Here is a 25,539-nt window from a genome sequence, read left to right as displayed (position 1 = left end):
AAATAGTGCAAAAATACTTTGAAGCACTCTAGTGACAATTTCACTCAATTGACTCCATCTGCTCTACTAAGCCATTTGAATTATTCATAACACCACTTACAAATATGTTCCTTTGACAGCTGTCATTAAAGACAAATATATTTGTATATAAAATAATCCAGTTGCAACTATTCACCATATTTCTTTAATCTTTAAATAGAAACTAAATTTCGCTTCCACATTTACTTCAGTTCTAAAATTAATCGAATAAAAGCTTTGATAAACCAGAATGAGAATCTATTATTAGTTTTAATGTGTTAGTGAGGGACATGCATATAGGACAGATGAAAAGATGACACAGAACTCTCTGCAGGATTCAGATGGTGGCTGTTAGTGAGACAAACCCCACTTCCTTCCTGCATCCCAGCCCTTTGTGCAGCAGGATGCTGAACTCACCAAGAGTGTTTTAATTTGAGTTTATAAATTACGGCATATTCTGATAATAACTTTTTTTTTTTTTCAAATATACTGCTGCTATGAATTGTTTTGTGGAAATAAGTCCAGACTGATTCCAGGCACAACTTCATATAATTTCCCTGACCTTACAGCACAAAAGAAGGAAGAGCAATACGAGCATTCTTGGCAAAAGCTGTACACAAACTCCCTCACTGCCTTGCACATCACCATTTTTGTAACATTACTGCAAATCATAATTGAAGGATTTCATTTTGCCATTACATTTAATACATAAATTTATGAAAGGACATAGATGTTTCAATTTCTAAGCAGTTTTCATCTCTGTTTGGTGAAGAGCTTGCAAAGAAGCACATCCTGGATATAGTTTATTAATTCTGCAGCTCAGCTTCAGATATCTGCATTCCAAATGAACACAAAGTTGAGTGACCCTCATTCTTGCAGCAAAACACAAGTAATAAAATGGCAAGAAATGTAATGGTTTGAAGAACAGAAGACTTTGATTTAGAAAGGTGAGCCAGCCCTCAAAGACTTTCCCCCAGCTTACCTTCCAGCCCAAGAGAGGACACGGTTCACTCCACAGCTTGGATGAGTTACCACAGCTCACAGCATACAGTAAAACAAACCAGTAACTCCTCTTCCACACAGTGAGCAGTAAATCACCACAGCTCAACATTCACCACCACCAGCTTCAGCCAGGGCTGCCAAGCTCAACAGCTAAAACAAACCTGGAGCCCAAGTAAAGTTTAGTGGAACATATATGATAACACATATAGCTGCAACCTCACCATTTTATGAGTCTCCTTTGCATACATCAAATATTTTCAAATGTGATGGCCAATTATTAAACGTCACTGAATCTAACATTACATTTAACAGAGTAGAAAACTATCACTACTATCTTTTCCCTGCAAGTTTTAACATTCCATATCCAGTTCTTAACTCTTTCTGACCCAAATATTCCACTAAAACAACAAGGCTGTGCAAGACTATTGGAAAAGTTTGATTTATGTTATTTTACCATTATAGGAAAAGTGAAATGAGTCTGTACTGTTTCAGCTCTGCGGTACATATGCATGAGCTACTCAGCAAAATAAAATAAAATTCACCCTGCTAAAAGCATAACTGGTTTCTCAGGCATGTTTAAACTGAAAAAACTCAAGTGCAAAAGGAAATTTAAAAGGCATATTACTGGTGACGACTATACTAATGTATGAGCAGAGGAATGTACTGACCTGTACAAAGATAAAAAGACAGGTGGGATAGACATGGTCTGTTTTGCACAAAGTATATACACCACTTCTGGGATTTAACTGATCTTGTTCAGTCTCACAAAAAGACTGAAACCAAATTGCCAGGCATTCCTTCTTTAGGACAGCTTGGCTTTGCAGAGAAGATAAAAAGTTAATATTTCTATGAGCTTTCCTATTCTATTTCTAGCTCTAGCAACAAAATAAATTATTAAAAAAGTAGTAGTAAATGTATCAGATTTATTTTCCTGCTCTACATGCAGGCTGTGAAAACTATTGATATTCATCTCTCTCCTCAAGCATAACTGGAATAATTTAGGGGTGAATTAAAAATAAACTATATGTAATTCAGTAATGTAGCTCTCATGGAAGAAACTATGGATGTTTAGTCCAGTTAGGACTGTAGTAATTTACAGTTTTTTGCTTTTATGTACCAAATGGCATTTCCATCCTTAGATCCTAGTGCCAACAAAAATCTACTATTTCATTCCAAACATTTAGTAGTATTACACTTTACATACATATATATATAGCTGTCAGTCTCACAGAATAAATTCAAGTAACAAATATTTTACATTCAATCTGGAATCAACTCACTCTGCAAGAAAAACACCAAAAGCTTCTGCTATAAGCAATTGATCCTGCTCATAAAATACCCAAAAGAACCAGAAGGTATTGTAACTTTCACTGTTGCTTGGCATAAAAATACAAAAAATAACCAGCTTCTATAAAATTATTTATTATCTGGATTTCTTAATTCCATTTATCTTATGCATGTAACTTTTTATACAGAACCTTTAAGTGGGGTGACAATCTCTAAATTCGAGTAACCTGTAGTCTATTATCACATTCTGAAAGTAGACAGCAACATTTATTTGTACATAGAAAAGGTGACCTTGCAGCAACGTTATATTTGAACTTACTGTATCAACTAACAATTTACAGGCTGAGATTAATTTTTGAGTTACTAGAAATTACACAATTATCATTTAAGCGTGAATTTCTCAAGGCTATTATCAATATCTTAAGAGGAAGAAATTTCGGTGGCCTTAATATAATCTAAATGAAGCAGATATCCCATTAGATGGACTTTTTTAAACTACTACTTCCTAGGTTGTTTTTACAAAAGCAAGTGGCATTTTGGGAAACTTGTTAGTGGTTTGGCTCCTATTGATTACAATGTTCAATATCAGAAAGAAAACCTTGAAGCTATGGAATACAGAATTGATTCCCTAAACATCTCTCAGGGGCTGCCACATGAGCTACAACCTATTAAGCATTAAGTTTCTAATTAGAGGAGATTAAATTGTCCGGTGTGGTATCTTGGAAAGTGATAATCTTGACTACATGTCTTCCAGAGAACCTTCCAATACATGTAAGCCTGAAGTACATCTGTGCACATTAAATAGTATTTTGCACATTTTAAAAGTTCCTTGAATGCAGAGCTCAAATTTTTGGTGCAAAGAAGGTTCATAACAGCACCCACTGGGTTCTTCCATCAGAGAAGGCAAACAAAGGAGAGAATTTGGTCATGACATATAAAAGTCAGTAAACACCTCTACAAAGGCAGGGATTCCCACCAGGGATTCCTCGAAGGATCCCTGTAAGAATCACATAGCTGAGCAGACAGTGCCTTCATGAAACCTTGAGTCAGAATATCTGAAAATATTCAAAATCTAAGTGCATTCTCACTTTAGTATCTTCATTTAAAAAAGTGAAAGAAATTGAAGCAATTTCTCCAAACGTCCCTTGCATTGAAGTTATCTTGTCTCTACTTTGACATTTACTTTAATACAGCCATAGAGTGTGGTTAGCTAATGCAGATAAAGAATCTTCAGAATGTTTTAAAGATACCTCAAGTATGAAAATATTTATATACACTGTAAATTCCTGTGTTTTATTTTCATCTTGAATGAACACATGACCCACTTCATGAACACAAGCAACTGTAGGCTTGGGGGGCATTACCAAATCCAAAGAGAGACAAATCTTTTCCTGTATGATTTCACCCATACAAGACTTAAAAGCAGCACATGGCTTTGGACAGCACTGAAAGAATCTACACAAGTAATTTCCTCCCAGATGGGTTTAGAGCAGTAGTCTTTTCTGAACAGTTACACCACCTAATAGTGTATCATCAAGATCCGTCCCCTTCCACTTGATCTTGCCTTCCCTCCCCATTCATTTATGTTTCTTACTCAGACAAATCCTCTCCAAGAGATTATAAAATAATTTACATATGGATTTCCTGGGAGAGAAGAGGCAAAAATGAACGTGGTTACATTATTTTCTAGGACACTTAGGAGCTTAAAATAAGGCAAAGGGTTAAAACTGAAGGACAGTCTCAGCTATTTAGGTTAGTCTGACCATCTTAGTCACCAACAGCCAGGTATCCTCAGTTAGAGGAAGGCACAGAGGACAGCAGATAGTTTTCTGTTGTAGTAGGCTATTTGTCTTGGTGCAGGGAAGGCTTGAGACTTTTAATGAGTGTTCAGCAAGCTCTGTTTATTGAAGAGAGCATTAAACATTTATACAGCAAGTAATAAGCTCATGAATATTCTGTAACAAACTATTTATTAGTTACACTACAACATTAGCTCTTCTCTATTCTTTAAGAGTTACATCTCTCTTTTCTTATGTCTCTAGTCTCTCAACTACAGCACTTTGTTATAGCAACACAGCTATGCTCAGTGTCCTTACAAGTGCAACACTTAGAATTAACCACAGCCTTGTACTTTTCTAATTCCTAGCTACTCTCTCAACAGTTTTCTGCCTTTTAATGGAGAGAGACATTGTCTTAATGGACAGAGACACTATTTGAAGTGCAAGGGTGGGAGTCCTTCCAAAAACATGCCATTGTACATAGAAGCAGAGACTCACTTAGGCCATAGTATTCCAGAGAGAAGATGCATTTCACAGCATTAGCTGCCCCTCAGCACTGCTACTTGACCCCATGAATGGAAATGTAAGTAAATATGTGCACAAGAAACACAAGTCCTTTGCATTATACAAACACAAACTGGCATGGATGTTACAGGTGACGTGAAATGATGGCTAAGTAATTTGAAGTTGCAAGGCATGGAATGAAAACACTTGCTAAGGTTCCTCTCAAACACAGCCATGGTTTCTTGATTTTGCACAAGTTTTTGTTGTATTCTTCTGTTTTGATCTTATTCAGATGGATTCAAACTCTGCAAGAAACTAGCTTGTAAGACTGGACCAGCATTCTTGCACACAACAGGTGGAACCTAATTCTGTCATTAGTATCTCTAATGCTTTCTTCTCTAGTTACAAGAGGCACTGTAAGACCCATTACATTTTTCTCATTGTCCATTACATTCTTTTGATTGTTAGTAATCCAATCCTTTGCTCGAATTATTTTTTCCTATATAGTTTATAATGTTTATTACAATATTTCACTGTTTCCCAGGCTTCCTTATTGCTTAGTGTAAAATGTTCTTCTTTGTTATTTTAACTTTGCTTTTAAGCTTCTCATTTTTGCCCATTGCTTTTATAGCTTTCTCTCTCTTTTATGAGATGTGCGTCTTATTTAATTCTCTGATGCGGATTCTAAGGATTTTGTAAGTGTTCTCTATTTCCATCCAGTCTTGCATGCAATTCCATGTTTTTTAAACTCTATTTTATTGGGAAAAAAAAATTAGGAAGAGGTCAAAAATACAACTGATCCATATCATGCATTCATCACTTTTTTAAAGTTTGCCACAACTTTTGATTTCGAACCTATCCTAAACCACACATTATGATGAGTTGGCAACTCGGAACCATTTGGTGAAGGGTGATGTGCTTGCACACAGAGGCCCACTCAGAATTTTTTTGTTTGGGTTTTTTTTAAACTATCAAGCTTTTTTTATTGCTTTCAAAAGTTAGCCTAAGTACTTCATCTGTCCAGCAAAACCAGATTTTCTTTTTTAAGCCTATTCTCATTACAGCAAGCACTTTTAATTAAGTAAGCAGAAGTTGTGTCTGAGAAGGAAACCACCTAGCACAGCATAATGCTCATAAGTCCAGACAATTAACCACCTTTGTTTTTCCCAGCATTTTCTCAATCTGTATTTCTTTCTATATCACTAATGCAAAAACATTAAAACAGCAACAGAAACACACAACCTTATCTTGAGCTGAAACTGCCTAGCAACCTTTTCTTCCAGTAGGGTTTCAGAGAAGCAAATGTCTATTTTGCTATTGAATTCTGACGTGAGTTAAATATGTAAGCAGTGGTTATAAAATGTTTTCAAAATGTACAAATCAGACTACATGCAATTGTAAATCTTGTCAAGAGTGTTCTGCTGAACTACTCCTAATTCAGCTCAAACATGCAAATCTCATAACATAAGCAGTTTATCCTCAAAAAATTTCTTAATTAAGATCTCTTGACTTTTCAAGTAGTAGAAATGTCATGTCTGAAAGACCACATTCTAGTGCTAGACCCACTAAAATGGAAAGCTGGCATGAACAGCAGTAGTTTCATGCCTGATCTCTTAATGTCCTATTTTTCCTCCCATTCCAAAAAATGCACAAATTGTTGGCTAAATCTCACTCCTCAATTCACAGTCCTTATTGCCCATAAAATTTACTACTAACAGTAAATTTGCATTGCCAACTACAGAAAAATTATGGGGAAAAAAAGCTTGCTGCATGCTTAGAGCAAAATGTTGTGCAAAATATTTGTCGTACAGTAATTGAACCCTTTTCCCTACAATATCATACCCATGCAGAACATATTTCTTTTAAAAGCATTGACAGTAGCTATGACACTCTGAAATTTGGCTGAAGTAGTAACATTGAAGCAATGCACTTACTGGTTTTAGAAACATTTTACCAAATGAAGACATTAGAATTTACTAGATTGGCCTAACATATATACCATACTCTGTTTTAAAACATTCAACTAAACCAAGAACTTGAGAATTAACCAGATTGTGTGTGGGATGATTTTCCACAGCTTTCACAATATACTTTCTTTTGAGTCATTCCCAAAATATAGCTCAGCAAGCCCTAAAATGCTTGTTGAACTAGATTAGTGTTTCTCTTAAGACCAATAAAAGATTAAAATAAACAAAATATCTGATTTTAAAGAGCTGAAAAAACATTATACAGCACAGAATTGCTCACAACACTGATTAAAACCAACCCAAGTCTGCTACACAGGTCAGCTGAACTCAGGTTTTTATATGTTTTTAGCCTTTTTAATGTTGCTTTTTAAAGAAAGAGTTAACAGCATTATTAAGGGTGGAATGTTAAGTGTTTATGCAGTAGTCTCCCTTAAAGGGAGGACATATCCTCAGTCCTACAAAGTGGTACTTAACACAAGTCTGTTTTCTTAAGTAGAAGGTAAAACCAACAACTAAGCTGTGTGTATTTTTTTTTCCTTAAGTGACTGATACTGAACTTATTTCACAGTGTGATAATTAATCAGTCCAGAAACCCCACACTAAGTCAACATGCACCAGCCTATAAAAATGAGAGTTCAGTCACTGCATTTGGAAGACTCAAGCCTTCGCCCATACAGTTGCACTTCGTGTAACAGATGCTCCCAAACTGTGCTATGCATTAGGAGCCATTGCTCCTGATCTGGGTGTGAGAATGAAGACAAAATAAAAAAGAATAGAAAAATAAAAATGGAGTCATAAATAGTTGCAACCACTATGGAATAAATGCTCATTCCCTTAAAAGCATGTGTGTGCATCTGGCTAAAAATACCCTGTCAGCCTCCCAGATTCAGAGAAGGTAAACGGAGGGCAAAATGGGATTTCTATGGGAGATGAAAGGCAGTTTGCCATTTCTGAGAGCAAGAAGTGAGCAGGTTACAGGACCTTGTAAGTGTAGGATCAGGAGTAAACTATTATGTCTTTGTCAGAGGGGGTCAAAACTGGGTGGGAATTTCTAAGCTTTTAAGGCATCAGTGGTAGTTCTCAACTTAAAGTTGAGAAAAAAACAAGCCTCAAGAATGACTGCATGTGAATATGTATAATGCAACAGGAACAGAAATAAGTGTGCAGTGCTTTTATGGTTAGCCAGTTGCACCTAGTCACCTGATAAAATTTTAGTTCAGATTTTTTTTTTAAACATACACAAGGAATAAAGCTTCACTTTTGCTTTTATCTGGTACTTAAAAACTGAAAAGTAAATCTCAGGAAGCATACAGTTGCTCAAATTTGTAATCTCTCACTTGGGCTTTGAAGCTTAGCAACCACATAACAAGCTGTATACTACTTGTGGTTTCAAGACTTAGAGGCAATGAACTCTTGTTCCCTAACTATCACAGAGGTGACAGTCACCAGCTGAATCACCAAAACCATATCCTGGCATACACACATTTCTTCTGAGCTATTTCCCATTTAGTTGCTTCTCTTGGTACATCTCCTTCGCTTCTTCAGAAAAAAAAGGTCAGCAAGAGGTGCATGGTGGTAAATTGTAACTTATCATCAGACCTATTGAAATGAATTTTGTGGCTTTAGCCACAAAAAGGGATGGAAAAAGGGCTTCCTAATTTTTTTGAGGCGAGGCATAAAAAATCAAAGATGAAAGTGAAGTAATTTAATTCCTTGTGGAATGGGATCTGTGGGAAGTTGAACCTAGATTAATAGTTTCCTACTTCTGAGCCTTTGGTTCCTAAAATCAGAGTTTTCTCTTCCTATAACAATTTTTCAATATGTTAGAACAAAGCAAAAGCTAATCAAATATTACATATTGTTTAAACTGCCATTTTTTAGGCTTTTGGTTTGTAGAAAAGAAGACAAGTTAATAACAACTAGAAAATTACAATCTACTACCATAGATTTTTATTTTTTAATAAATCACTAGTTCTGAAATGGTTAAACTCTTTCTTAAGAAAAAAATCATATTGAAATAACTGTTCCATTTTATACATCAGTATTAATTTTTATTATAAAGCCTAGGAATCAAAAGTGGTTTTTAAATTCCCTTTACAGTTCCCATTATTTTCTCATCCATTAGTTTTATTAGGGAACTCACTTCACGCAAACTTGCTTGGACCTAGTACTCAAACATTAATTCAATTTTTTTTTTTCCCCTAATGAAACCGTGTCTTAACTTTGCCATCACTGAACTGATGGCTCAACAGCAACTTCATAGGATTTTTGCCTAGGGAATTACTCTACCATTTTAATTGATAAAACAGAAACTGTCAATTATATTCCATACATGAGGGAGGACAGTTTATTCTACTGGTAAAAGGCAATGTTGAGTTTTGCAACTACTGCATTAAAAGGATATGGAAGTGAGTTTGGAAGATTTCTTTACAAGACCATTCAATTACAAACCTTGCTATATAAAAATATTAGTGAATAGGCCCTTTCTAACAGAAATATCTCTTATTTGAGAGAAGAAGAGATGCATTTCAGGAAAAGAGATGAAGTTGTATTTTTATACCAATCCATAACTTCCCAGCAATTTAGCAGAAGGCTTTCGGAAATGACTGAATTATAGCAAGGGAATCAAGTGGGCTTTTGGAGGATTGCTTCCTTTCCAGACCAAGACTGTCTTTTCTCTTCTTGGGATATGGGAGTCACTCACAGCTTATTCCACTGCCAGAGCCTATGGGCTTATCTTGTTAAAAGCTACCTACATGTCCTTGATCTGGTAAAAGTAAATCAAACAAAAATTGTATAAGCAAGGAGGAAACAGGGGGCTATCCTTATTTTTTCCTCTAAATAAGTAAAATACAACATGCTAAAAAATGCAGCATAAAGAAAAGCATCAATAAAGGAAAGACATTCTTCAGTTTGTTGCTCAGATGGAGGCACCAAGAGGAAAAAGGGAATTCATTCACAAAGTCTTGTGTGGCCCCACAGGAATTGTACTGCTGAATATGTGACAACAGAGTTTGATGGGGCAGTCAGATTATTTGACCAGTCAGGCAGTGGATGTACTCCAGTAATCCCTACTTTATGCAATCAGTTAGAACTTGTCTTGGGGGGCCAAGGATGTATATATTTCAGCTCATTAGATGTTATACAATGCCATGCACAAAGTGTGCAGTACTGTGCAATTCAAAAAGCACATGGGTTGAATTTCAAGAGGCAATTATTCAGTGGAAAAAAATGAGCATCTCTTTGTTCAATTAAAACCAGAGTTTAGCATGCATCACTAAGGACAACTAATTCCTATTTGTAGGTCCCTTTTAATGTTCACAGCTGGCAGGCAGTAAACCTACATTTTCTTAAGGAGTTTCAGATAAATGAACTAAACTGTAAGAACTAGAATGAGCAGTTAAGTTTCTAGAATAACTATAGTTAAGTTTTATCATTAACATAATACCTTCTTAAACATGCACAGATTGGACACAGCACTGATGAGCAGGAACTCCTGAGAGACTTTTCCCAGGAAACATTTATCAACACATTACCTGAAACTTTGAAGAGCACATTTGAAATTCATTATTTTTCACCTCTTTAAAAAGAGGTAAATCATTTAATGTATTATTTTTTATAATAAATTAATAAATTAAACAATTACAATGACCAAGGTCTGGTAAATAGAATTAGCTTCTAGCTGGATCTCCAAGACCATTCACAAAGCAACCATTCTTTAAGGGAGTAGTTTATGAAAGCTTGTACGCAGCAGAAACTGTTCAAACAGAGGTAAAGCTTTTGTTTACTCAGGAAAAACAAACAGCGTTAGAACTAGCTAGAGCTGTAAACATCTACAGAACTCAATCATGCATGTCTTATTTCCTGTTGGACTGTATCTCTATTCTGATATGGCAAAACTAGGCATTTCTCCCATTGGCAAACACACAGCAGGAGGAAAACTGCTGAGTCACAAAGAGCACAGACAGCAGCAAAAACCATTCCAGTATTAACAGATTATTTGTACACGTTTTTAATTTGTATTCATACTGAAGCCTTAAATAACTAGGACATATTTCTAAGGTCATTGTCAAGCAAACCATACTTCTACAAATTCAGATGGATGAATCATGAAGCCCATGGAAGACAGATGTTGAGAGCCCAGTGCAAGCTCCAGTTATAATTCTTCACTTAAACTGTCCTTGGAGGAGGGAGCAACAGTTGTGGTGATTTGTATTACAAAACCAAAAAGCTCCAAATCCCTTTATCTTTAGGTGCTACAGTACAACAATAACATTAGCAAACATTACAAGACTTAAAATACACAAGGCCAGAGAAGCAGTGGTACTTCCTCAGGCTAGATATTTTATCTTGCTACCTGCTCTAGGTTTCACTGTCATACAACAGTGTCAATCTCCAGAACACTGATGTTGCTAGAACAGGATAAATTATATTTTAGGCTCTGACCTTGCAAACAGGAGTTGGGAATCCTGAGTAAAACCCAGAACAGTATGCTTAAAACTAATCTCCCTATTAACAAGGCCTACAGAGAAATAACAAATGCTCTGCATACTGGGACAGGGTTTTTAAGTAATTTTACAACAGCTTTGTGGAACATAAGAGGCTCCTAGAGTGACTTTTCATATGCCTTTGATTAAATAGTACACATAGGGCAGAGAAGAAGAGATAACCTTTCATTTCTCTTCCTTGCAAAGGGAGTTCTAACAATGATTAACATCAATCACTGAAATACCAGAATGTAATAGGAAAATAAAATCCAAAAAATTTATTAACTGTTAGCACTTGTATCTGGTTTCTCCTCTTATACTACAAATACACTAACATTTTAAGTTCTTTGTTATATAAACAGAATTTTCAATCTTAGATGTTCTGTTTGGGTTATATTAAATTGCATCAATCCACGGGGGTATCTGATGCTGCACAGCTGCATCAGATGCTCAGTGACACAGCACTCCTAAAAATAAAAGCCAAGATTGTGGAAACATACATATTTTGAGATTTAGAATGATGTCACAGCTACATAGTTCTAATCATCATTTTTGAAGATCAGAATTTAGGACTTCAAAGCTTAAATCCCTACTTATCATCTGTTACGTAAAATACAGGCTAAAATAGTCTGTAGCAGATAGTCCCAAATAGTCAGTGTGAATCTCAGGGGATTGGAGGGAAAGGGGAAGGTTTGGAGGAGGAAAAAAAAAAATAAAGAGACAAGCAGTGAAAGAAGAAGCATGAATTAGGAAATAACATGAATGGTATGGTAGCCTGATTCTGAAATAACTATAAAATTCCAAGGTTCACATTTTGTATTAATTTTGTATTTGGGCCAGGGGAAAGACAGTACAAAAGGAAACAAGAGTTGGTTTGTTTGGGTTGGGGGTTTTTCTCCCCAATATTTTTTTCCTCCAACTCTCAGAGGAGATTCAAAGAATTGCATTCAAAACTGTGAAAATTACTTAATGTGCGTGGTATAAAATACCAGATACAGAAAAGTAATTAGAGAACAACCAAACTATGGGGTATTTTCTACCTTGGGTGTAGAAAAACAGCTCAAGATAGTCATGAATAAAGTAATACCAGCCAGACCCACTAGAAGCTGCAGGCAGCAGCAAATTCCTACACAACATCCACATAAACACTCCAAAGCAGTAAGTGCAGCCTAACTCCACTGCTCTACAGGGCTGTAGCTTTTCCTGGTGTGGAGATCAATTATCTATGTATGCAACAACAGGAGCAGGGAAAGGAGGTATAACATGAAAGGGAAGTCACACCTTCAAATAATACACGAGGAAAACTGCATTAGACACACACAGCAGGCAAAGATAGTAAATGTCTAAAATACAAGCAAGAAAGGACAGAACTACTGTATTATCCTGGTCTGACTGGGCTGCATTTTAATCATTTTTGTGCTTTCAGGTTTCTGTTCCAGACCACTATCTGACACTTGGTAGAAGGGCTATCTAATATCTGCTAGACTGGCAAAATGTTGCTGCCCTTCTCAGTGTGACAGAATAAACATAGTCTCCCACTCTGCCTGTCTTTCCCATTTCTGCATCTCAGCCATACGCTCCAGAACAGGAACCACATGCAGTCTGTTCTCTCCAGCACATAGCATGATAGAACAGTGGGCATGACAGGAAAAATACATTATCAAAAAATATATTCTATGTGATGACAACGGCTGCACTGCAAGTTTAAGCCATACGATGCCAAGGAATGTGTGTTAATTATATTACAAAGTTAAAGAAAAAAGGCAATGCAAACTTAGTGGAAAAAATAAATCTTAATTATTTTGTTATTGCTGTTCTTGCCAGAATCCCTAGTATCCCACATAAGAAACCAATTCTAAACTAATTTTGAGCGGAAACTTTCTTCTATAAATGCAAAATACTGCCCAATAAGCAAGAGAGGGAAAAAACCCCAAATACTTTAAACCACAGGAATTCTTAGTGAAATGGATGAAAGGACAATTAATAAGCAACATGTTGAATTTTGCTTCTAAGGTATTGATATGCACACATAGCACAACTACTTCATTTTAGATTCTGCAAGCCTCTCCTTTATTCTCAGTACACCTTTAAAAAGAAAAATCATGCCCCTAACATTAAAAAAGTGATCAGTCATATAAACTCTACTTTTAACCCTTTAATCTGTTCAACCAAAATCCCAAGAACAATTAAGAATGCTTTTCCTTACCACAGTAGAGTACTTTAATGATTATCAATTAATCATATAACCAACAACCAAAGCTAGAGGCAAAAGGGCTTTTTCCTCTAGTATGCATGGGGAACACAGGCTATGCTTAAATGATTTTCCAGTTGTGCTCCAGATGCTGAGCTCACACTAACCTGCATCCACACAAAGAGCTGTTGTCCCACATTCTACTTTATATTTTCCACTGCTGAATGCACACATGCATGGGCACTTAACAGCAAAATGAACTGAAATAATACCAGGACAACACACAAAGGCTTTAGTGATTGTCAGCAGACACCTGCCTGTTTCATCCCAGTCTCTTATATATAAAAAGCTTGCCTTAAGCCACTTTCAGAAAGTATCTTACATGCACAAAATAAACACTCCAGCAGTGATTTAAGCTAACCTGCTTGACTTTGAGGACTGCTAATCCACTTCAGCACAGGAGGTAGAAGTGCACAGCTGAGAAGTGACACTACCTTAAACCATTTTTTAGCTTTGACTTGCCACACAAGACTTTATAAAGAAACAGACTTGAGACTCACTATTTTAATCCACTATTACAATTTCCTCCTTGAGTAAGGTCAAATCTGTACATATAAAAGCGTGCCTGACATGGGCATACAGAAAGCCTGCTGACATCATGTGGACTTGAAACTACCCCGATCACACCAAACTATAGTGTATGTAAAGAGTCACTTAGCAGCACAATAACTTCATTAACAAAAAAACAAGAATCAAAAGCCACTGCTCCAACAGAATACAATCACCAACACTAAGATCATTTGCGGTTGTGGAAGAGTAAAATGCATGCAACTATTTCCTACAACCTGAAATACTGCAAGCATGCAGAGGTCTAACATATTTCAGTAGACACTATAGAAAAACTCACCTGTCTCTAGCTCCAGAGAACATTCTGTACCACTCTACCATCTTAATAACTAGGGGAAATGAAACCCCTACTCATTTATTATATATATATATATATATATATATATATATATATATATATATCAACACATTTAGCTTTTAAGTAACACCAGAAAACTCTGTAGATATTTAAGTGAGGCACATTTATTCAAATTGATGTAACTCTTTGAGATGTCTTTCACAAAACAGTTCTTTTTCTCCCCACAGACTTCCGCCTTCAGAAAACAGACATTCACTGTAGATTATTTAAACTTGGAAAAATGCAAGTGTTTTCTTTGAAAAAAATATCTATTGTTACAGCAAAACCTTGGGTTTCCTTTCAAGCAAGATCATATGATTACGCGTTTATATTTTACTTTCCGCAGGAATTTACACACCCCCCATTTGCATCCTGTTATTCATTTAGCGTTTCCCTTCACTTCAGCATGCTGCGTTAATAAAGTGGAGCCTTGGCTCAGCCTGGGCACTCAAGGTGACAATCAGTGCTTCCTCCTACATTTGTCACATTTATTCTACAGGGTTTTCCACGTATATCCAACCACACAAAATGCTCTTTCAAAAAAATCATTCTGAGAAGCACGGCACAGAGAGAGCATGAAAATCAAACCTGCGGCTTTTCAGGGCTTTTTTGCTAATTCTGTTCTTCAAAGTAGTAATTTTTCTTTTGGAAGGTGAATTTTACTGAAATAGATTCCATTTTATTTAAGACAACTAAAAGAGTATAAACATCTTAATTTTCACTCTTCTGTCTGTCAGTCACAAATTGATTGCTTTTGTTTATCTTCACTAAAGTCATCAATGTTAGTCTTTAAATACCTTCAGATGGAGACTGATACTAACCTGATTTGTAGTCCTACAACACAAAGATCTGAAAAGAAGTAGCAAAAAGACTTTCTGCTAATAAAACCATTTAAGACAGCTTCTACTGAAGGTATCAATTTTTTTTTCCCCCTGTAGAGAAATCATAGCCTTAAGCTCTAAATCATAGCCTTAAGCTTTTTTCCAGGACTTTCAAGTGCAAACTGGGGGGAAGAAGCAGGAAGAATAAAAATCAAGCAGTCCCATTCCACAGGAAATTGGAATGAGAAATTAAGATTTACTATTATCACTCCCTCCCAAGTAAGACAAAAACTTGCAATTTTGGAATTATTTCAGAAAACATCACTAAAGCAACCACAACAAAACACATTTCATTGAGATGAGAACTTCTTCAATTCACCAAGAGAACACAGACAAGTAAAATAATTGCTTTTACAGCAGTCTACCTGAGACAACCTCTTGCAAAGATTTTCATGAAACTGAGGTGCCAAGAGAACTCTCATTTGATGGGAGAAAATATTTGCATTTGAAAAAAGCACAGCTAGAAATATTTGGCCAGCTCTAGCTTTAGAGGTTAGACTTCATACTAAGAATTGTCCTGAACAATCACAGAAATCAAGACACTTGGATATATTCTTCAAACAATAAAACAGAATATAAATTCATATGCACTAATAAACTGAAGCCAGTTGACACAATAAATGAAAACAAACATTCTGTATTTCTGCAAGAAAATGGGGAACTATTTCAGACAGGTTTCTAGAATCCTTTTATCCATATTTTGGAGGCTGAGACAATCTTAAACTGAAGAGGACAGAGGTTATTTTACTGTCTAAGAAAACTTGAAATTTATTATCAACTTCATTGCAATCAAGATTCTTTAGCTCCAGCTGATCAATAAGATTTCATCTTCAATATTATAACTGTAAAATCTCAGTGACTGATAAAAGAAAAGGACAATTAATTAAATACAAGCTCCTTGCTTTATTCCTGCAATGAATAGGATCAGACTACTCCTGCCTTTTAAGATACAGGCACGAAGCCAAGCAGTGCATCCCACCAGACAGAGCAGCTCAGGTAGTGAAGGAGAGAGAGGGATAGGACTCCTTGGCCAGCTCAGAGGTGACCAAGGACACACACTGCTGACCCCATGACTACTCTGAGTGCTGCTGTATTGCCCTGGCCAGGACTGGGGTCAGTGCACACCTGCCCACATAACTGCAGAACCTTAGCTGTCGCTTTAATGCCTCATGTCCTGCATTAATCAGGGCTTGGACATGGGAAAGATTTTGTCTCTATCCTTTACAAGTCACCTTTGCAATAAACTGTAGGAAGGGGCACTATCAATTACTCTGTATCAAAGCAAAGTCATTTTTGATGAATCATTAAGCAAAATACAGCTGGATGGGAAATCCTATGACATATTTTGAAACAGTAATAGTTTTACTAAGGCAATTTTCAGAGGGGGAAAAGAGAAATCTCTTGGGTATCTTTGACAGTCTGATGAAAAGGATTGAAGGACTCATTAAGGGCAATATTATTTCCAAATGCAAAGCTTTGAATGACTGGTGACCTAAGTGAAACGTAAGTAGTTACATTTGGTTTCAAGAAAGTGGAAAGCTTACTTTACACAGTTACATTGTATATATTCATGCAACTGGAGGTTCCATTAAAATGCAGATAAATTTAACAGTTTTAAGCACTTAAACAGCTGAAATCAACATACAGTATAAACCGAATTTTACAAGCAGTTCAAACCCAAATAAATTCCCAATGCTTACCATCAAAAAAGCTTTTTGCTCTCAGGTAGCTGACGCTAAGCCTAAGCACAGAGAGCTTGTCCAGCTTGGCGATGACATCCTGCGGGAAAGGCAGCAGGCTCGCCAGGCGGTCCAGCTCCGCGTTCAGGCGGTCCCTGTGTCTCTTGGAGGGATTGGATTTGGCTCCTTCAGCTGGGGATGGCTTCACACTGCGGCAGAAAAACAAACACGATGTAAACGCCCGCTCCTCTCCAAAATGAAGGCAAATATTTGCTGTGCCTAATGTTACATATTGTCTCAAACTGTAACAACCAAAATGGTTTCCCGAGCGACTTTAACCATTTTAGGTTATTTTTTTTTTCCCAATGGGAAACAATCTCCCCTCCAACACACAGTGAAGCAGTTTGACTACAATGTCTATTTCAACTTTTTAATAAACATTCAAAACCTTTTAGATTCAACAATTTTTATAAAAATCTTCCTATGCTTTCAGTCATGTATCACTTGAGTTCTCCCGAATGTCAAATTCCAAATATACTGATAACTTTCATTGGTATTTGTGTACAAATAAATTTGGCAGTATACACTTTTTCACTTCAATAACAATTTCTCACGGATGTCCTTAATTTTTATCAGTTTGTAACAGGCTAGTATTAATTGAATATAACAAAAGTTTTAGTAACTTCCTAGGCCTCCAAAATTATACTAAAAACCATGAGATATAGCTCAGCCAGCAGGCAAAATTTTTGCAGGAAACACTGTGAGCTCATCCCTTAAATCATCTTGCAGTTGAAGGCACTTCATTTGAGTACAGCACGGGAAAAGCATGCCTTTGTACAGTACAAAGAACAATTTAAAAATCTTTGTGTTATGAATTACATAATGAAGTTTTTGTAAACTTGCTATTTTCCACTCACATCCACCCTGAGCTCCAATTCCAGATACTTAGATATTCACTCCTTCCCACATACCAGAAGTCTGGGAAAAGTTTTAAACCCCTGCTAATTTAAATTACTACTAGTCATTACAAGTCAATACTGAAAACAGCAATTTATCTGCCTAAGCCATAGTACATTTTATGTTCTTTATTAAACAGTCTTCTAATTAGAGAGTGAGTCATTGTCACTTTTTCAGTACTGCAGTTCTACGTGAGATCTACAGCAGTTATCAATTTGTGCTGCTCTCACAGAAACTTTGGTTCTGGAAGAGGCATCACTCAAAAATACTGAGCAGAAAGACATTCAGCAGCTAATTTCTTCAGTGTTTCATTTAATCTGCTCCCAACTGTCATCCTTATATCAATTACATGATGAGCAATTGCAAAACTCCAAAAGTTATTTTTGCCACTGCTTGAAGTAAACCATACAGAAAAGTAATTTCATCTTGTATTTTCAGTCAAATGAGTACTGATAGAGTGGATACTCTTATTTTTAGCTTGCTTTTACTTTATGTTTCAATTACACCTCTTGTTAATTTAAATCTAAGACCTTCTTTTTACAGCCATGGCTTATTCAATTGTCACTTGTCAAAAACTTGCACTTCAGCCTGGCTGCCTGCTCCCCAGCACTACAACTGCCCTTTTCCACATCAAAGGAGCTTTATGTGGAGCCTGGAAATGAAAAGATGCTATAATGCAAAATGTTGATAACAGAGAAATATAAAGTATCAGCAGAAATTACTTCCCAGATGGATAAAGTTAAACTTGCTGCAGAATAAATATTGTAAATTAGTAGTACTTTAGCCTAAAAAACATTTGAAAAGTGGGCAAAACAGTTGAACCAAGAATTAGGAAAATTCTTTCTCTTAAAAAAAACCATAGGTTCATCATCATTGTCAATGGATGATTCACTACTTGGTTAGATGGATGCTTCGGTCACACATCACGACTTTGACACCAGCAGTTCACCATATTCCCAAGTGAACATTAAATAATTTAGCAAGGTTTCCTTCATATTCTCTTATGCTGGCAGAAAATTAATTTGTACAAGCCATATAATTAGCAAAACTTACATATAACCCTAAAAAAATAAAGTTAAAAATCATTAAACATTAGCAGCAATATTAAAGGGTATTTCTTAAATATTTTTATGTATTAGACTGTTTCTAAATGTAGAAACAAAATAACAAAATTCAAACATTCAGCATTTAACAGTTGTATAACAACCAGTGAACAACTAGCTACTACCAAATCAAAGTGGTCTGCTTATTAAAAGCAGAGGACCTCATAGAAACCATTTAAGACATGCAAAATTTACAAAACATATCAGCACTAAGTAACAGGCTTTTCTATCCTAACAACTGTCCCCTGCTTTGCTTTAAACTTGCAAATTGACAAAGCAGCTAAAACTATGTTCAACTTGCAGTCATCTCATCAGATTGTCAGTTAGATGTGATTGTTTTTCTACTTTTCATTTACTTTCTAAAGATTTATCTTACTTTAATCTAGCTGAAAGCATTTCTGACTACTAAGTTACCCATATTTGCATCATAAATCTTGCCATATTCTCTCCCCCAAATCAAACACCGATTATCCCTAATTTTCCCCTTTGTCACCCAACTAAAACTCATTATATAAAAATGGATCCTTCAGTGACAAAGGGAAGGAGGGCAGAAATGCTGGGGGCATAAGCAGCAACTTAAACATTTTCCATCCATTTATATAAGCCCTTGATGCTAAAGGCAGCCCAGATTCAATGCAGAAAATTGTCTTCAGGGCAAATTATGTACTATGTCAAGATTAAATCCATGCATGTGCTTTATTTAAAAGAAAAAAAGAAGAAAAAAAAGACTAAAAGAAGGAATGTATTTAAGCTGATCTTTCCATTCTTAATCTTCTACCTCTCATAGAAAATCTGTATTCTCTAACAAAGGCCAGAGGTCTCTGTACACTCCGTGCCTCTGGACTTATCTACAACCCTTGTCACCCAAGAGCTGCAAGGCAAGCAAGAACACTTAATTTTTTGATTTAACAATTTTAAAGCATTTCCATCACAACACCAGCTGACTGCTGTTTTCACAGGTCTGCTACAGCATAATTAATTAGAAGTTTTCACTACACATGCTCATCATGTGCACCTTCATAGGCATTAACCTCAAATGTTTAAAAAGTGCACAATTACGTGAGTCTTAATTATTATCAAAAGGCAAAATTAAGTTTCAGTATTTACATGCTCATTTGTATTATTTTAGAGGGAAATTTTAGTAGTTTCTGAGAAAATGCAAAGAGAGAACAAGTTTTTATTCCTAACAACCTAAAACACTGGGGGAAAAAAGTAGAAAAGCCAAACATTGAAAAGCATGATACCTTAATAACAAGACTGAAGTGTGAAATGAAATCAGAGAACAAATGAATATGCAAGAAGAACACTACAGAGAGAGACACATTTTAAAAAGACTAATTTATTAAAAACCCCTAATTATTAGTTCATTAGAACTATCTTATTCCTTAGGAAAGAAGGATATAAGGAAAAACATACAAGCCACCTAACTAATAGATTTCATCTTCTCAGCTTTGAATATTTTTCATCTCATACTTAATAGTACATGCAATAACATATCTGTTTCCTATGCACAGGTTTTCACTCAGTGGAGGCCAGGTATATAAAATCAGTTGTGAAACTAAGCAAGTAATAGAATCCTAAAAAATATATCTTTATTTACTTTAGCAACTAAAAAATACTTCTAAGGATTTCGTTTTATTTCCCACACTGAATTCACAATTGCTGAAAATTCAGGTGATGGTTCCTTTGGAAACAACAGATAAGAATTACAGATTATCAACCTGTTAAAGTTATTGTCAACCAATCTTAAAAGAGCAGAGACCCTTTCCATGGCTCTTTCAGCAGAGACTGAAACCAGTCAAGATTCAAACTGATGAAGATATAAAGTTGTTTTATTAAAAAAAACTCAGTGACATGCTACTCATCTGGTGCTGGGCTACTATTTTTCATCCAGTAGCAAATAGTTCAGGTTGGTTTGGTGCATTAAGGATTGAACCAGAGTGATAGAAACATCCAGAACACCAATCAAGGATGAAAGTCTGACACTCAGTTTTAACATATTTCACAACTTTCTAAGATAACAAGCCAGCATTTATTGGGGAAAACAAACAAAAAATTATGTTCCTGCCTACTGACCACGTTACTTATACATGTACATGTATACCTCCATTTGATGTAGATTCTCTTTCTAAAAAGCATTCTTTTGGAAGAAACATTAACCAAAACCAACCAATCAAAAAACCCCAAAAACCTTAAAACAAGAGACTTTTAACATGTAACACAGAGTTACCTCAAGACTGACAAATATATATACATATAAGAAGTTTATTCTATGTAAGACAACAGTCTTACTACCTCCAATTCAAATAAGAGGTGCAGACTGCTTTGTGACAGATACTTCTTTACACAAAGCAACATTTTAATGATTATTTTTCTTTTCTGATGAATTTCCTTTTTGAAAGCTTATTCCGGCACTTTTTGTTTGTTTGCCTTGAATGAACACATAAATAGTTCCAATTTTTTTAATGAAAATGTGTTTTCTGCTTTCTAATACTATTATGACTACTCATTACTAAATATCAATCAGTCACAACTCTGGAGTACTTAATGTCCCAAATACATTTAAGATAACAAAGAAGAAAACCCTATCATATTTTTTTTAATTTGATCTTCTAGATAAACAAATCATTATGCTTTTTGCCTCTGCATAGCATGAAACATTTAGAACTCCCCGCCCCATTCCTTGTCTATTACATTCATCCAGTTATACAAAACAATTCTTATCTAAACACTGAAAAAAAAGAAAAACAAACTAAATCAGAGCTAGTAGGCAGAAAGATATAAAAACTGCAAGTTGGAGCTGTACTTATATAATACCTTTCATCTCACATTAGAATCTATCTTCAGTAAACCCCACTTCCATAAAACTTGCATTTTTTCCCTCCAACTACAATGCTACTATATTAGTTCACGTTTAATCACTAGACAAAAGAAGGTGAAGACTTGGAAAAAAAGACAAAAACAGAAAGCAGGGGCCACGCATTGCCCCCAAGCCTCAGTGGGGAGTGGAACACCCCCCAGCCCTGCTGCCACCAGGGGGACTCACAGGGTTTAAACCTTAAAGAGGGAGGAAATTGAAAGACTCCAAGGTAGTGAGAAAGTGATTTCTGTAGCATATCACAAGCAATTGCAGTGCACGTGTTTAGCATCTTTTTCTTCTCTCCCCTTACATGACAAGATAACAAGATGAATTGCAGGAACAACTGCCTATTATGTTCCCCCACAACTGTGTTTCTTTTTCAGCTGCAGTACTGTAATTCCCAACTGAATCAAAAAAAGGACATTTCAACACTTGGCACAGTCAGACAACAGCCTGTGATTCCCTCTCAAATTCAGCTCTCTGCAGGGCAATAGTAGAACCTGGGAGCTGAGTTGTAAGGAGGAAGTTTCTTAAATTGTTATAGAGTTATGACCATGGCTTTCATGAGTTATTTGTACCTGAAACAAGAACTATTTCTTCTGTTTAATTTTTTTCCCATGGCAACTGTGGCATAGTTAGACCTTCTTCCATTTCTATAAGCTGTCTACACATCTTACTAATTATTATGCTCCATTAAGATGTACATATATGACAAATAAAACATTAGAACTATCAACAGATATAATTTCTTCTACAAAAGATATTAGTCCTAGTAATGTATCACCTCTACCTTTTTCTGTTCTCTTTTTTTCTTTTTTTTTTTTTCTGAATAACTGAATTCTATTAAGGGGAGGAAAAATTGAATTCAAACAGATTAAAATGACAGTAGTGTCAAACCTTTATTAGCCAGCACCAAGTACATCTTTTCTCTCTCCTGCAATCAGTTAAAAAAGGTTTATTGCCTGTCTCACTTTTTTTTTTTTTTTTTTTTTTGGCCTAAAGGAGTGGTCTGTATGTAGTTATTTGATAAATCAAAGCCCTCTGACTCACTAGCAACATTCTCCAAGGCTGGCCCAGCAGAAGCAGCAACCAAAGAGCACAAGGTATTTTGAGAGTAAAAAAACCACATGATCCTGATAAATGTGTTAAAAGCAAGATAAATGTCTTACATAAAAATAATTTCCAGTAACCCAAGCAAGGTGGGTTAATAATTAGCCTCCACTTCAATAACAGGTGAACAAACTGTTTCAATATGAATGCGTTTATTTTGAGAAGAAATTTCTCCCTGTGATCCTAAGGCCAATAGATAAATAGTTCCCATTAGTAATAAAGCTACAAGTTCAACTAATCACAGCAGTTCAGCCAACTTACATAACAAGAAGATACAGGGAAAAGGACTACTTACGTAGACACTACAGTAAGGTAAAACAAAAAGGCTTTACATCCTCTATCTCAAGGCTAACTAATATTTAATAATAAGGAGATCTTACCAGCAAGGCAGAACACCTCACCATTCACAATCAGTACCACTTGCCTATAGCTATTAGTAAGCTACAAATGCCACCAGTACATTTCATTTCCTCATGAACAAACACTGATTTCATTCTTAAAAATCAAAAACTACATTGTCAATTTAAATAGGTACCTCTACATTTTTTATTTGGAAATGAATAGTCAAAAGAGCAGGCACTGATGTTTTCATAATTAATGCATTTTCTAGCAGGGGAATTATATGCATATACACACACATGTATATACACATATATACACACCCACACATTTTTAGGCTTTTTTTCCTAATTTGTGGGTAAAAACCCAAGCTATGTACATGCATTCATTCTAACAACTCCAAACATAAAGAAGCAAGCACTCAAGCTAATTCCCTTCACCCCGAGACTGAGTTGTCTGCTGTGAATCTAAAAACATATCATTCACAACACAATTTCATCAAATATTTTCCATTCTCTCCTTCTATGCTTTTGTAGACCTTGCAGTTATTTTACACCTACAGAAGTAGCCCAGAAAATGCACTTGGATTTTTTGAGCTTTGCTTATTTTTCTTGCAACTTGGTAGTTTACCTTTGCTACTTTCTATGACCTAAAGATTCTTGACTTTCAGTTGAAAGTGCAAGTTAAGCATCTCTTCTAGCCTAAAAATTCCCCTCTCCCGAGAGCAACGTTTCAGTGAATCATATAAAACCTAGCATGCCAACCTAAAGCAGGTGCAGCAAACAAAATTACTCGGCCACTAAACTGCTCCCACAGTTTCAAAATTATAAATTAATAAACAAAAAGCCACTATATAGCCAGGGTGTTTTTTTTTTTCCTTTTCCGACTGGTCTACAGCACTTGGGTTTCTTTGACTCTGCACAAATAAGCGCATCTCACGCGGTACCGGAGGGTTCAAGAGGAGGGCTCAAGCCGGGGGTTCAGCCCTCCCAGGCAGGCCCTAAACCGGGGATGGGAACCGGCCAAGCCTTTCCCGACTCCGACCCGCGTTCTCCGCAGAGACACCTGAGCGGTGCGGGGCGGTGCGGGGGGAGCGCGGCCCTCGCCCACGGCGGCCCCGCGCGGAGCCGTCACCTCAGATGCCTCCCAATGTAGGTCAGCCGGCTGCGCCGCGCTGCCGGCACCGCTCCCTCCTTCCGCCGCCCCGACCCTCCGCGCCCCGACACTCCCGTCTTCTTCTTCATCGGGGTGGGGGGAAAAATCCCTAAAAGCAGTAAGAGTCCTGCCGGCACCCGAAGCAGCAGCAGCAGCGCTCCCGGCGCCCTTGTCCCGCACCGCCCCCGCCGGGCCCCGCGGCGCGGTGCGGGGCAGGACGGCGCGGCCGCGGGAAGCCCGGCGCTCGCTCTGCCCTCCTCGCCTCGCCCCTCGCCCGCCTCTGGCGCCGCTTACATTTTCTGCACAGGTTTCCGCCGCTTGCGACTGGCGTAGGTGACATTGGGGTTCATCCTGCCGCGGGCGCCGCCGGCCGGGGGCCGCCGCCCCTGCTGCCCGCCTGGCCCCGGCTGCCGGGAGCGGGCGAGCCCCACCGGCGCCGCAGCCCTCGCCTCGCTCCGCCCGCGGGCCCCGCTCCTGCTGCCCGCGGCCGCCCGGAGCTCGCTCGCTCGCTGTGGCGGTGGCGCCTTCCCCGGGCGGGCGAGGACGGGAGGCGGAGGCGCTGCGGGGCGGGTTCCCAGGTGATCGGCGGCGGCTACACCCACTCGCCGCCCCCGGAGGGCACAGGTATGGGGGCGGTCGGGGCTTTCCAGCGCCGCTCGCGCCGCGTCTCCCCGCCGAGGCGACGCCGTCTCCCCGTCGGCTCCTCTGCGGCGGTGGGAGGGTGCGCGGCGGGCTCTGCACCCCGGCGCGGCCGCCGTCTGCCGGCCGAGCGCCTGTCAGAGTGCGCGGCGCCGGGACCGCCCCGCAGCGCCCGGCCCGGCCCCGCGCCCGCGCCCGGCCGGGTCCCGCCCCGCCCGCTGACAGCCGCCACCGCCCCCTCGCCGGGGAGGCCCCTCGCGGCGGCGGCGGGCGCAGGAGCAGGGGCGGCCGCGCCGCCATGTTGGGAAGGTCACGCCGGGAGAGGCAGGACCGGCCCGGCGGCGGGAGCGCTCCGGGCTGGGCATGGGGATGGGAGACGGAAAAACTCCGAGCCTCTGGTAGCCGGGGAGCGATGCGAGGGGGGCTCCCGCGGCCAGTGGGAGGAAAGGTCAGCTCCGAGCGGTCATGTAGCCCCGATAACAAAATAATCGGGGGAGGGAAGGGGAGGGAGGGAGAATCACAGCGTTAAGGTTGAAAGACAAATGACACCATCTCAGTGCCACCGTGATGTCCGTGTCTGTCACTCCACGTCCCCCGTTCTCCCCCTCTTCCAGCCTC

The 25,539-nt window shown here is 38.0% G+C and overlaps 1 protein-coding gene across 1 annotated transcript in view; it reads right to left on the bottom strand.

Annotated features, from left to right (window-relative positions):
• AHR (aryl hydrocarbon receptor) overlaps window positions 1-24,785 on the bottom strand; it is a 62,416-nt gene extending 37,631 nt beyond the window's left edge. The window contains exons 1-2 of the mRNA XM_058807566.1: window positions 24,577-24,785; window positions 16,780-16,967 (exon numbers count right to left, since the gene is read on the bottom strand). Of these exons, the coding sequence (XP_058663549.1) occupies window positions 16,780-16,967; window positions 24,577-24,632 (244 nt within the window). The 5' untranslated portion in view covers window positions 24,633-24,785. The remainder of the gene's footprint in view (window positions 1-16,779; window positions 16,968-24,576) is intronic.
• Between the last annotated feature and the right edge of the window lie 754 nt (window positions 24,786-25,539).

This window comes from Ammospiza caudacuta, chromosome 1, assembly GCF_027887145.1.
Source record: "Ammospiza caudacuta isolate bAmmCau1 chromosome 1, bAmmCau1.pri, whole genome shotgun sequence".
Classification (NCBI taxonomy): Eukaryota; Metazoa; Chordata; class Aves; order Passeriformes; family Passerellidae; genus Ammospiza; species Ammospiza caudacuta.
The sequence above is the reverse complement of the archived record's forward strand: the minus strand, read 5'-3'. Positions and strand labels throughout refer to the sequence as shown.